Genomic DNA, 13,762 nt, shown 5'->3' with positions numbered 1-13,762 from the left:
GGCATCTCCAAAAGTATAGCACTCCAAGTACTGAACAGATTTTCAGCCTTGATTTTTGCCAAAAAATCCTGAAATATGTCATGAACCCATAAACCTGTGACTCAGAAGTGTGTGCTCCCAACCAAACCATGGTAGACTTAGATACAAAAACAGAAACCAGGTAATGACTATATTAATCTCATTTTAGTGATATTATTTGAAGGAGTAAATTTGGTTAGAACTTTAGTCCCTCTTTAAAATGTCATGGGATTTTTCACATCCACCTAAAACATGTATAGGAACTTACAGCCTTGCTAGGTTGATGGAACTGGAGATGATCAATGATTTCAAAAGGAAAGTGTGGAGAACTTAGAAGAAACATGCAGGTGTACATGGATAGAAAGGGATTGGCACTAATTGGATTGCTCTACAGAGGGATGGCTTGAACCTAAAAGCCTCTTTTGGGCCATAATGACTAACTCTCTCAGAAAAGGCAGATCTCTCATGTGATGGGCAGTAGTTCCAACAATGGAACAATCCATCAATATTACATGACAGCATAAGAATGATACTCTGCTCCAGGAGTCTGACTTCAACTCAATTTTTGACTTGGAAATAGCAATAATGCCAAAATGACAACTTCAACACCAGAAGTATTCGAAATAAGGTAGTAAAGCTTGCAGCAAGGATAGGTACTTCGGACTTCGATGTTGTGGCCATTTCAGAGATATGGATAGAGCAGGGTGAGGAATGGATGTTGCAGGTTCCAGGGTTTAGATCTTTCATTAAAAACAGGCAAGGTGTGGCCTTGTTAGTCAAAGATAGCATAATGGTGGCTGACAGCACTTTTGATGAGAACTTGTCTACTGAGGTAGTGTGGGCTGAGGTTAGAAACAGGAGGGGAAAGGTCACACTTCTTGGAGTTTTTTTTTTAAATAGGCCTCCACAGAGTTCCAGGGAGGTGGGAGGGAGGATTAGCAACATTATCCTAGATAGGAGTGAAAGGAACAGAGTGGTCATTATGGGGCACTTTAACTATCCCAACATTGATTGGAAATATTATTGCTCTAGTATGTCAGATGGATCAGTTTCTGTCCAATGTGTACAGGAGGGTTTCCTGACACAGTATGTCGAAGGGCTGACAAGGAGGGAGGCCACACTGGATCTCATGCTTGGTAATGAACCAGGCCAGGTGTTTGATTTAGTTGCAGGCGAGCACTTTGATGAGAGTGACCATAATTCAGTTACATTTAGTTTAGCAATGGAAAGGGATCAGTACGTGCCACAGGTCAAGAGTTATCGATGGGGCAAGGACAATTATAATGCGATTAGACAAGAATTACGATGCATAGAATGGGGTAGCAAAATACAGGGGATACATACAATCGAAATGTGGAGCTGATTTAAGGAACAGATACTACGTGTCCTTGATAGGTATGTCCCTGTCAGCCAGGCAGGAAGTGATAAGGTAAGGGAACCATGGTTTACTACAGAAATTGCATCTCTTGTTAAGAAGAAGAAAGAGGCTTATGTGGTGATGAGGCAAGACGGTACAGATGAGGTGGTGGAGAGTTACAGATCAGCTAGGAAGGATTTAAAGAGAGAGTTAAGAAGAGCAAAGAGAGGACACGAGCAGTCTTTCGCAACAGAATAAAGGAGAACACGAAAGTTTTCTATAGGTATGTAAGGAATAAAAGGTTGATTAGGGTAGGAATAGGTCCAGTCAAAGACAGAAGTGGGAAGTTGAGTTTGGGCCCTGCAGAGATTGGAGAGGTGCTAAATGAACATTCCTCATTGGTGTTTGTTCAGGAAATGGAGAATATTGTAGAGGAGAAGAATGAGGTACAAGTTTTTAGACTAGAAAGGATTGAGGTTAGTTACACATAGGTGTTATCAATTCTAGAAGGAGTGAAAGTAGACAAGTCCCCTGGGCCAGATGGGATTTATCAGAGGATTCTCTGGGAAGCTAGGGAGGAGATAACAGAGCTTTTGACTTTGATATTTGAGTTGTCATTGTCTACGGGTTTAGTACCGGAGGACTGGAGGATTGCAAATGTGCCCTTGTTCAAGAAGGGCAGCAGAGATGACCCAGGTAATCGTAGACCATTCTGTTGTAGGAAAGATTTTGGAAAGGATTATAAGAGATAAGATTTATAATCATCTAGCAAGCAACAATTTGATTTCAGATAGTCAACATTATTTCGTCAAGGGCAGGTCATGTCTCACAAACCTCTGAGTTTTTTGAGAAGGTGACCATGCATGTAGATGAGGGTAGGGCAGTTGACGTAGTATACTTGGACTTCAGTAAAGCCTTTGATAAGGTTCCACATAGTAGGCTGATGGAGAAAATGCAGAGGCATGGGATTGAGGGCGATTTAGCAGTCTGGATTAGAAACTGGCTTTCTGTAAGGAGGCAGCGAGTGGTGGTTGATGGAAAATATTCAGTCTGGAGTCCAGTGGTGTTCCACAAGGATCTGTTTTGGGACCATTGCTGTTTGTCATTTTTATAAGTGACTTAGACGCAGGCATAGGTGGATGGAATAGTAAATTTGCAGACGATGCTAAAGTCAGTGGAGTAGTGGATAGTTTGGAAGAATGTTACAGGTTGTAGGGGGATTTGGATAAATTGCAGAACTGGGCTGAGAGGTGGAAAATGGAGTACAATGCAGCTAAATGTAAGGTGATGCACTTTGGGAAGAATAACAGGAAGGCAGAGTACTGAGTCAATGGAAAGATTCTTGGTCGTGTGGTTGTGCAGAGTCCATGTGCACAGATCCCTGAAAGTTGCCACCCAGGTGGATAGTGCTTTTAAGAAGGCATACAGTGTTTTAGGTTTCATTGGTAGAGGGATAGAGTTCCGGAAACGCAAAATCATGCTGCAAATATACAAAACGCTGGTGCAGCCACACTAGGAATATTGTTACAGTTCTGGTCACCCCATTACAAAAAGGATGTGGAAGCATTGGAAAAGGTGCAGAGGAGATTTACCAGGATAATGCCTGGTCTGGAGGGAAGGTTTTATAAGCAAAGGCTGAGAGACTTGGGTCTTTTCTCATTGGAAAGGAGGCGGCTAAGGGGGGGGATTTGATAGAAACATATAAGATGATCAGAGGATTAGATGGGGGGGGACAGAGAAAGACTTTTTCCTAGGATGATGACGTCAGCTTGTACGAGAGGGCATAACTACAAATGGAGGGGTGCTAGATTTAAGATTGATGTCAGAGTCAAGTTCTTTACTCAGAGTGTGGTAAGGACGTGGAATGCCCTACCTGCTAAGGTGGTCAACTCAGCCACATTAGGGAGATTTAAACAATCCTTAGATAAGCTCATGGATGATTTTGGGATAGTGTAGGGGGACGAGCTGAGAAAAGTCCACAGGTTGGCGCAACATCGAGGGCCAAAGGGCCTGTTCTGTGCTGTATTGTTCTATGTGTATAAATTGACCCCCTAATTTCAGCTTTAAAACGTTCTTCAAAACTCGACCTATATAAGTACATAAGGTAGTTCTTTGTTCTGCTTTTAAGAAACCTGCTATAAACAGCAGTCAGTCAGGAGAATTGGTCATTTTGGTGATCTCATTGGAATTTCATACATTGATGATACACTTTGCGATCGCTTGTGGACCAATGTGTTTATTGGTCCACATGTCTCAGCTTAGGTATTGTGTGAAGTTCATTGAATGAAGAAAATGCATTTTGTCAAGTATTTCATAAGTTATTTCACTTCATGTTAAATATTATGATCCTGAAATAATTCCCGAAACAAGACACACCCAGAATCTTAAGCAGCTGAGTAATTTCAGATCTTTCAAACGAGCGTTTGGTGGTACACAAGTGCTAAGAAAATATGCTATGAAAAATAAGAATGTATTTTCATTCTCAATCCAAATTTACAGATTACAATGAGCCTCCTTGAGTCAGTAATATGCAAAATATCTTTAAATACTCAGTTCAAACAATCATAAAAGCCAGAGTGGGAATGGATCTTGCCAAAGATGGTGATGGCATTCATTGCCTCAGGTCAGAAATATTAGTCTTAAATTAATGCCTCTATCAATCCAAAGGCGAAGCGCATTTCACTCAGTCACTTCTAACCATACTGGTGAAACTCTGAATGATGCTGTTAATATCTCGGGACAATACATTCTCTGTTGGAACAAATTACTGACCTAGTGACTTTAAGATTTGAAAATTTCATTGAATGATGTCCAGTGCAAGTATATTTTTGTCAGCTGTGCAGACTTGGTTTGCAGTCAGGCACCATTACAGGATACATATATCGTATGCATCTTGAGCTGTCAGCAAATCACAGGGTGGCACCCGGAACTCAGCTGAGCCATGGTGAAGGTAATGGTTGCTGCTGAGATATTATCCCCAAAACCCAACATGGAGAATCAGAGCAAGAATGATAGGTGTTCTTTGTGCGTGTGCGTGTGTGTTGGGGGGGGGGGGGGGGGGGGGGGGGGAGGGGTTGAGACTTGAGGGTGATGGAGGGAGGTTGACAGGGAGACTGGAAGCTAGGGCAGACGGTGGCACTGTCAGATGAAAGCCCCGGCCTAGGTCAAATCCCTTGATATTACTAGAGATTGAGAAACCACACCCTTGCTAACTCCTAGTCTGCCAGCAGTGGTTTGGCAATAGGTAGGCCAACTTATTCTCTTCCTGTCTGGAAACAAAGTAAGCAGAGTCAAGTGAGAGGAGATGCTTCAGTGGTCATTAATTGACTATTAACAGGCCTCAAATAGCACTGGGTATGGACTTTTCCATCCAGACTTAATTGCCATAACTACCTGTCCTTCAGTCAATGACAGGTACATTCCACCCTCAGTATTTTCCCCTTGATTAAAAGCATTGAGGTTGAAAAAGAAAAAAGAGTGAAGTTCAAGAAAAGTCACAATTCCTTAGATACACAAACACCTTGATTCAATCAATCATTCTTTCAAACTACTTATTAAGCTTTGTGACCAATTGATTCCAGTTTTTCAAATTATGTACTGTTGATAAAAAAAAACATATTACCATTTCCTTTTCCATACATCAGGGTATTTGCAAGAATACCAATGTAAGACATCTCCAAGACTGCCAAATTGTCCCAAACAGCAGGTCTATTTGACAGTTCACAACAAGCAAGGTATATCCTTCCAGCCAGTGCTTGGAAAACATACCACTGTGTGATTCCAATTATTTGATAACGTTCTGAATAACCCTGACTGTTTACATTTAACAAAATAGCCAACAGCCATTCTCTGGTTCTTACCTCAGGACAATTCCTTGATCAGAGTGAACCTGCTATATTTAAATTTAAAAAGTTAGCTGTCAGTTCTCAACTAACTGGTGCATTCTCCTGGCGAAATCTCTTCTAATCAGACTACTTGACAATCACTCACTTTTCTCATACAGTATGAAATGTTGCTGTTCTTTACATTTACATTGTTGTGAATCATCATGATGAGTGCAAGATAAAAATGCAACCATTTGTACCCTTCAGGTTACTTGCAATAACTGCAAAGTTCCCATTTATTTGATTTGTTCAAGGCATCTGAATCATCCTTGGTGAACCTTCTAAACTAGGGTCGCTAGAATCTCTACATTCATCTGTTTACTTTGTTATAAAGTTGAAGGCATGTACTGTATCTTTAAGACAGAGAGAATGCTTTCCTGAATTGAGAGATTACAAATACCTGTGAATACGACTAGGTGGTAGTCCCAGAGTGTACTGGAAAATTGAAAACATGTAACTTTTGGCTGAGAAATGGATACCTCTTTTAAATATGCCTTAGGATACTAAAACCCAATAGAGTTTGAATTTGTTTTGCCCACAACGATCCAATGAGATGATCTGACGTTGGGGCAGGTATAAGAATGCTGACATTTTGAAAACTGGTCAGAAAACAACTGCTGTAGGGAGAGCAATTGCCCATCTAACATCGTGCCCATAAAGAAATCAGAAAAACCCCTCTCTACCAAAGATACTTTTTCATGTAAAGTCTATTCGTAGTGAAAATAACAAAGATAATCCAGGTGATCAGCAGCAGAAAAACGGAATACAGCAGGGAAGACAAAGACAGTGTAGTTTTGAGATTAAGTAATTTTAATAAGTGCCTCTTTGGAACAGCATGTTTTTATAGAATTGGGTCAGATAGTAAGTAGTGTAAAGAAAGAGGGACTTGGATTTGAGAGTTTTTTTGTTTAATGTTCACTATTAGAGTTAGAAAAGTAAATTGATATTTTTTCTTTGAATACTGGAATTTGAAAGTTCTATCACTCACGTTTTAACAGATTACAAGGTGAGCTTTTCTAGGTGCTTGGTTTAATTAGCAGAGGGGTTCGACCACCGCGATATAACTTGCACTAGAGTCTGATCTTGTTCCAGTTCCAACTATAGTCTTCCAAACATTGACAAACATATTTATTCTTCTATTGATCTTTTTTAATCACTGTAGAATCAATTACAGCATCACATATGTATACAAGAAGTCACTTGCCAATCTGAGATGGCAGTTGAGAAAGGTAAAGTTGCCACAGTCCCAGAGTACCACTGAACTGCTTTCTCAGACAAAGGTAACTATTGGACACTTTAATCAGAAGGGTACCATGCCTCTGGTACAGGGCAAAATTGAGAACATAGAACATTATAGTGCAGTACAGGTCCTTCGGACCTCAACGTTGTGCCGACTTATGAAACCAATCTGAAGCCCAATCTAACCTACACTATTCCATTCTTGTCCATATGCCTATCTAATGACTATTTAAATGCCCTTAAAGTTGGTGAGAAGGTAGGAGCTTCATGCTGTGCATTGCAAACTAGCCATACAGCCAACTGAGCTAACCAAACCCCTGGCAGAAGAGAAAAGGGCACAGAAAAACAAATCAATAGATGAATGGCTGCAAGCAGTTTGATATTTGGAGGATGAAGTATGTTGCATCAAAAGATAGAAGATGGGAGTAGGCCAAACTCTCAAACCTGCTCTTTCATTCAACAGGGTTGATCATCAGACACAAATCCCAACTCCACCCCCCCCCCCCCAAATGCTGTATCGATCTTCTTCTTGGAAACACAATGGTTTTGGCCAGAACCACTTTCTGTGGTACTTAGTGCCACGGACTCACAGACATTTTCCCTCTCAGTTGTAAAAGTTTTACTGCTTATCCTTAAACTATAACCCCTAGTCCTGGTCAATCGACTCAATCTCTCCTCTTATGTCAGTCCTGTCATCTGAGCAAACAATCTGGTAAACCTTCACTGCACTCCCTCAATGACAAGAGCATCCTTCCTCAGATACAGAGGTCAAAACTGCACAGAGTTTTCTACATGTGACCTCGCCAACATCCTGTATGATTACATTAATAACAACCCTCTTTTGCCATCTACTTGAAGCAGTAAGAGACTAAAAATAGTTCTGTACTTACCACTGTGGATGCGTAAGTGCTCCTTTAGATGATGCTTGTATTTAAATGCTTTTCCACATTCAGTGCACTTGAATTTCCGGTTTCCACCTGTCTGCGTTACAACATGGCGCTTACATGCGAATGAAAAGAGAATGGTCTGAATAAAAATCGTTGTAACAGGTATTTTAGATTTACCAAAAAAAGTTACATAGCCTCCAAATTTCAGTGACCAACCCTATCCAGAACTCTTCAGATGTCCAACAAGTCATACCTGCATGCACCAAGACCCGGATAATATCTCATCCAGTTTTTGCTATTAAGTGGAAAGAACATATGTACTGTCTAACCAAGATAATGACTATCTGTAACAAGAAAGTACAACTATCACCTCTTGATAGTCAACAAATTACCCTTGTCTAGATATCACCACCAATATTCTAGCAAAGATGTATCCTTGACAAGAAACTGAACTGGACCTATTAAAGTAGGCTAGATTTAACACATTCCCTGCCCCTCATCCCCATTACAATGTCAGTCACAGGCCATCCAAAAAAAGTCATTTTATGCTCCTTAAAGCCACATTCAATCAAATATTACCTTGATGGCAGAGGCAATCCAGCTTGCCTTACAAGTTCAGCTCTTCTACTCACGTTTTCATCAAGGCTATAATGAGGTCAGGATCTGAGTGGTCTGGTGAAACCCAAACGGAGTGTCATTAAGAGATGTTAAGGGGTTAATTTACTCTGTTGCCCTTCAAGAAATTGATGTCCCAGGGGTAGGATGGTCTGTTTCTCTAGGTGGGAGTACTGCAGATGATGGAGATTACAGTCGACAGTACGGTGCTGGAAAAGCACAGCATGGTCAGGCAGCACCCAAGGAGCAGGAAAATAGATGTTTTGGGTAAAAGCCCTTCATTCGTTGGGCAAGAGCCCTTGCTATTAAGGAATGATCTACATCACATTATTTCCAGAAACAATCAAATCACTACATGGTGTCTTGAGTGGCATGTGACTATGGGGGAGTGGCTGGAGGTTGTCTTGTGGGCATTACTGACTGTAATGTAAAATCTTGTAGAAAGGAAGAACTGGTCCCTTTGTTCAGGGATATCTCTTGACACGGCTTCCCAAACATTGCAAAGAGTATTAAGGGTTCCTCCAAAGCTTGTACTTACTTCATTAAATTTTGGCTGTTCACAGAAGTTGGCGTATTACAGTTGGACTGAATGTGCAAGAATCTCAAGAAAGAGAACCTAACAATTGAACTGGTTATTGCAGACTAAGTGCTATTTGAGAACAGTGTCAATGGCCATTACCATCACTTCCATGATGAGCAAGAGTGAACAGATAAGCTACTAATTGGCTAGGTTTGATCTGTCCTGCTTTTCTGGATAGTAGGGACTTGGCTAATTTTCTACCTTGCCAATGATAATGTTGTAGCAGCACTGGAACAGTTTGGGTAGAGATGACCAGAAGTCTTCTTTACTGTTGATAGAATACTGTCAAGGCCCTGTGTTTATCCAGAGTCTTCAACCATTTCTCAATATCACATGGAGTGAATCGGTTGGGTTAAAGGCTGATTTCTGTTGAGCTGGGGTCTCAACATGAGGCCAACCATCCACAGGACACTCCTGGCTAAAGATGGTTGTAAATGCTTAATGGATGTGCGGGGCTCCTACATCTGGAGAATAGAGTTATTTGGTGGAGACTCTATTCCTATCAGTTGCTTAATTTTCCACCAACACTTAACTGGATATGAAGACTATAGAACTTAAATCTGGTCCACCATGGCCTGATTACCATCAGACAGAGGATTATCGAATGGAGAATGTTGGGAAGAGGCCAGGAAATACACTGGGTGCACCTAAAAAATGAGATGCAATCCTGGTGAAGCTACAACACAGGGTTAGCCGAATGTCGTAGGCAAAACAAAATGAACTGTCAACCAATTGGTCAAATAAAGGATAAAGACAAAGCATTACAAACATTTCAGCATGAAGGGCTGAGTAGATAGTTCGGCTTGCCTAATCTTGAAGTGCCAACTATCAAAGATGCTAATTTTAGTTTGATTCACTCCCAGGTGATATTAAAAAAAACTATTGAACACACCGAATACAGTAAAGATTATGGGACCCGACAACACCTGGATGCAGTGCTAAAAACCTGTGCTTCAGAACTGGCTTAGTTTCTAGCCAAGCTTTGAAGTATAACTACAATACTTGCATCTATGCAAAAAGTAGAAGACTGTCTGGGTACGTCCTGTTCACTAAAACCATAAAGATCCATTCTTACCAATTATCATTCCATTAGCCTTCTTTTAAATCATTAAAATGATGGAAAATGGTGTCAGAAGCATTATCAAGTAGCACTTACTAACAATCTGCTCAATGGTGTGGAGTTTGGATTCCACTCAGACCGCACCATGTCCTTGATGTACGCATGGACAAGAACTGAACTTCAATGCTAAGCTGAAAGTCACTGTCTGGTCAGCAAAGCACTGTTTGACAGAGTGTCACATTATAGAACAAGTAAAATCACAAGTCAATAAACATCAGTAATAAAACTCTTTACTAGCGAGCACAAAGGAAGGTGCTGGTAGGAGCTAATCATTTGTTACAGATGTTCTTTAATTGTTTTATTAATAACTTTACTACCATAATAAAGCCCAAAATAAATAGTGAGAATGTTGTCTGACAGTTGTGTTCCATACAGTTTGGAAATCTTCAGATACTGCATTACCCTGTCCATATCCAGAAAGGTCTGATAATACTCAGGCTTGGGCTATAACTGGCAAGTCACATTCATGTAACATGCACAAGGAAGGCAATGACCACCTCCTAAAAGAATGACACAGTCTGCCCACAATATTATTCAGCATGACCATAATAATCCCCCAAGATCGGCATCCTAAGGGACACAATGGATCAGAATCTGAACTGCATCAACCATATAAATATGGTGACTAGAAGAGTAGGTCAGAGGGTGGAAATTCTAGAGCGAGTAACAATCTCCTGTCTCCCTGAAGCCTTTCTGCCACCAGTCAGGTATATGACGAATGCAGCTCCACAATACACAAGAGGCTCAACAACGTATGGTACAATACCAACTTAATTGGCATCTTATCCACTATGGTTAGGAGACAAAAAAAACTGCAGATACTGGAATCCAAAAAACAGACAGGAGGCTGGAAAACACAGCAAAATAGGCAGCTTCAGGAGGTGGAGAAGTTGATGTTTTGGGTGTAACCCTTCTTCAGAACAGAGGGTGATTGTAGGGGGAGCTGCAGATAAAGGGGGTGTTGGGGGCTGAGTGGCGAAGAGGGGGTAGGTGAAGATAGGTAGAGGGCACAACTTGGGTCGTCAGTGGGAACCTCGTCCATGGTCAGAAGGAACCACACCACAAATTGGAGTAACACCACCTCATCTTCCGCCTAAGCGGCCTACAGCACAGAGGACTCAATATTGAGTTCTCCAACTTCAAACAGCCTCCTTTCCTATCCCCAAACTCCCTTCTCAGGCCCTCCGCAACCCTTCCACCAACCAGATTCATTCCTTCCATTGACCAACCAGGTCATACCCTCTACCTGTCTTTTCCTATCCCCAGTTTAACACCTTGTCCCTGCCACCCCCTTTATCTACAGCTTCCCTTACATATGCTCTCAGTCCCAAAGAAGGGTTACACTTGAAATGTCCTAAGGCTGCCTGGCTTGCTGTGTTCTTCCAGCCTTCTGTCTGTCTATCTCATCCACGACCAGCATACAATAATCAGGGACCAATGTGGCACAGTGCTAGTGTCCTTAACTCTGATCCAGAAGGCACAGACTGAAGAGGTGCTCCAGAGGTGGCACAACATGTCTAAAAAGATTGATTTTAAAAATCTACAAAGCAGCAGTGTGTACCATCCAAACTACACTGCAGCAACTTACCAAGGCTTCAACAGCACAAACCAACCTGAACCTCTACAGCCAAGGAGGACAAGGGCAGACATTAACAAACACCATCAAATTTCCCTCTGAATAACTCCTATTCATTGGATACTCAGGAGGTCAAATTCCTGGAACTGCTACTGAATACTACTACTGAAACACCTGAACCACATGACTACTGCAGTTCAAGAACGTATCACAATTAACTGCACAAGTGCAGTTAGGGATGGGCAATAAATGCCAAACCTTCCAACAACATCCAAATCTCAAGGAAGATTTTAAGAACAGGTGCTGGAAAATATTTTTTCTATATTTTAACCTGAACTACTCTACAAGTGCTGGATGGATCCAGGCAAGGCTGAAAGGGATCTTGCATGATATTAGGCCCTGACTTGGAAAGAAAAATTCAACTCATTGGGCATTAATTGTGTTATTTATTTTACTCAAGCCAATCACCTGAAATGGTGGGAGGGAAAAAACAGATGCCAAAAAGGGCCCGAAAAGCAAAAAAAAAATCTTGATAACAAACACTCCTTATGAGACCAGGAGGTACAATGATGATTCCACATATGGACTGCAGTGATTCAAGGAGGCAGTTCATCACCACCGTCTCGAGGGCAATGAGGGACAGGCAATAAATGCTGACCGAACCAGCAACACCTCTACCCCATGGGTGAATTTTTAAAAAATCTGTGGGGAAAGGTTGCTCCTACGTATAAGCTATTCAAGAGATGCACTGGCATTCCAGGCCAGGAATATTTCAATACCTCTTGCAAAGTTTTCAAGCATTTCAAGGCAACTCAACAGACTGTGCACTCTGAAATACTGCAGGGACAAAGGAGGGTGAAAGGAATCTTCTCAGGACCTGTCTTGACCTATTGTTCTCTTGAAACTGGTGTATGCACTCACACAGTTTCAGAGCTGCATGACAATAGTGCCATGATGTAGGTGTACATTCTCACTGATGCTTTTTCCCTCATGGTGTTGAGGGAGTTTGGTATAGCTGCTTTAACATTAGTTGATTTAAAGACATGGGTATGCCCTTTTATACCAAGGCAGGCACTGCCTGCCAGATGAGCATATTAAATACAAAAACAAATCAAGTCCGAACCCAACTCATTTACCCTAGAAGCTATATAGTCCTGTCTGGCAGACAAGCAAGAGGCTGGAAAAACAGAGCAAGCCATGCAGCATCACGAGGCAAAAAAGTCAACGTTTCAGGTCCTGAAGAAGGGTTACACCTGAAAAGCTGACTTCTCCACATCCTGATGCTGCCTCGCTTGCTGTGTTCTTCCAGCCTTCTGCTGGTCTACCTTGGATTGCAGCATCTGCAGTCTTTTTGCCTCTAATAAAGTTCCCCTTGGCCTGTTCAATATATTGCTCCATCCTCCTCTCATGGAAGGACCTCACCTTTATCGTCAAAGAACTGCTCTCATTTTCCCATTTTGTCCTTACTCAGGACATCCCCCCACTTTTTTTGGCACAAGCAGTGATGGGTGCCGCATACGACAATGAAGCAGGACACCCCACGTGGACTATCGTCAAATGCACCAGATCTGCCCAGGCATCAAAACTTCATCGACAAGATATCTAGGTTTGTTTCACTATGGCACTAGTGAAAGAGTGAGCAGCACTGCACCTTTGTACTCCATCTGTGGATTTCTGAAATGTGTCACAGGCCAGGCTTAGAAGGAGTACCCTGGTCTTCCAGCAGCTGTCCTGTCCAAGGACTTTCAAAAGGCAGGCACCAGAGAGTGCTAAATATATGAGATTTGTATCTCAGAAAGGGAGTCAGTTAGCTCAGCTGGCTCGATGACTAGTTTGCAATGAAATGTAACACCAACATTGCAGATTATTTACCACATGGGTTGAGATTACCATGAAGGCCCCTCCTCCTTCTCAAACTCGCTCCTCACCGGAGGCAAAGTGACCCTCAAATTCAACCATCACCAGTCGCCTCTAAGAGCACAGCCCTATAGTCCTCTAGGACAATGGTGACTTTACCTTTACTATGGTATCTCCCAGGATATTTGGTGCAGACCTCCAAAATTTGACTTTGACAATCACAAATTATTTTAACATTAAGGGAGTGGAATCCCTTCCTATTCACAAAACTACTAGTCGATGACTGAGTACTTTAAAAGCAACAAAAATGCAATTTTAACACCTAAGAAACCCATTGATGGAGAATCCTAATGCCCTAGCTATTTGATTCTCTATTCAGTTAACCTTAAATGAGGAGGTCAGTTCTTCAGTATGACATCAGTAAAATCCTGAACTCATAAATGGAGGAATTGGGAGATGCCACAAAGGTCCCCAGTTTCTCCCTAAAATGAGGTGCAAGTATATTGCATCCAAAGCTTTCACTGCGACATTGTGTGTTAAAAGGAATGCTCCAATTCAGAGGCTGGCTGTCCTCCAAGAAAGTGGAAAAGATCTTGTGCACTAAAAAACAAAGATCCATGACAACACAA

The 13,762-nt window shown here is 41.7% G+C and overlaps 1 protein-coding gene across 8 annotated transcripts in view; it reads right to left on the bottom strand.

Moving 5' to 3' along the window:
* The window catches only part of zeb1b (zinc finger E-box binding homeobox 1b), a 179,206-nt gene that overhangs the window by 20,955 nt on the left and 144,489 nt on the right, over window positions 1–13,762 (bottom strand). For all 8 annotated transcript variants that reach the window (XM_072576083.1, XM_072576089.1, XM_072576085.1 and 5 more), the window contains one exon: window positions 7,389–7,497. In XM_072576083.1, the coding sequence (XP_072432184.1) occupies window positions 7,389–7,497 (109 nt within the window). The remainder of the gene's footprint in view (window positions 1–7,388; window positions 7,498–13,762) is intronic.

This window comes from Chiloscyllium punctatum, chromosome 8 (genome assembly GCF_047496795.1).
Source record: "Chiloscyllium punctatum isolate Juve2018m chromosome 8, sChiPun1.3, whole genome shotgun sequence".
Taxonomy (NCBI): Eukaryota; Metazoa; Chordata; class Chondrichthyes; order Orectolobiformes; family Hemiscylliidae; genus Chiloscyllium; species Chiloscyllium punctatum.
This window is presented reverse-complemented; position numbering and strand designations above follow the sequence as displayed.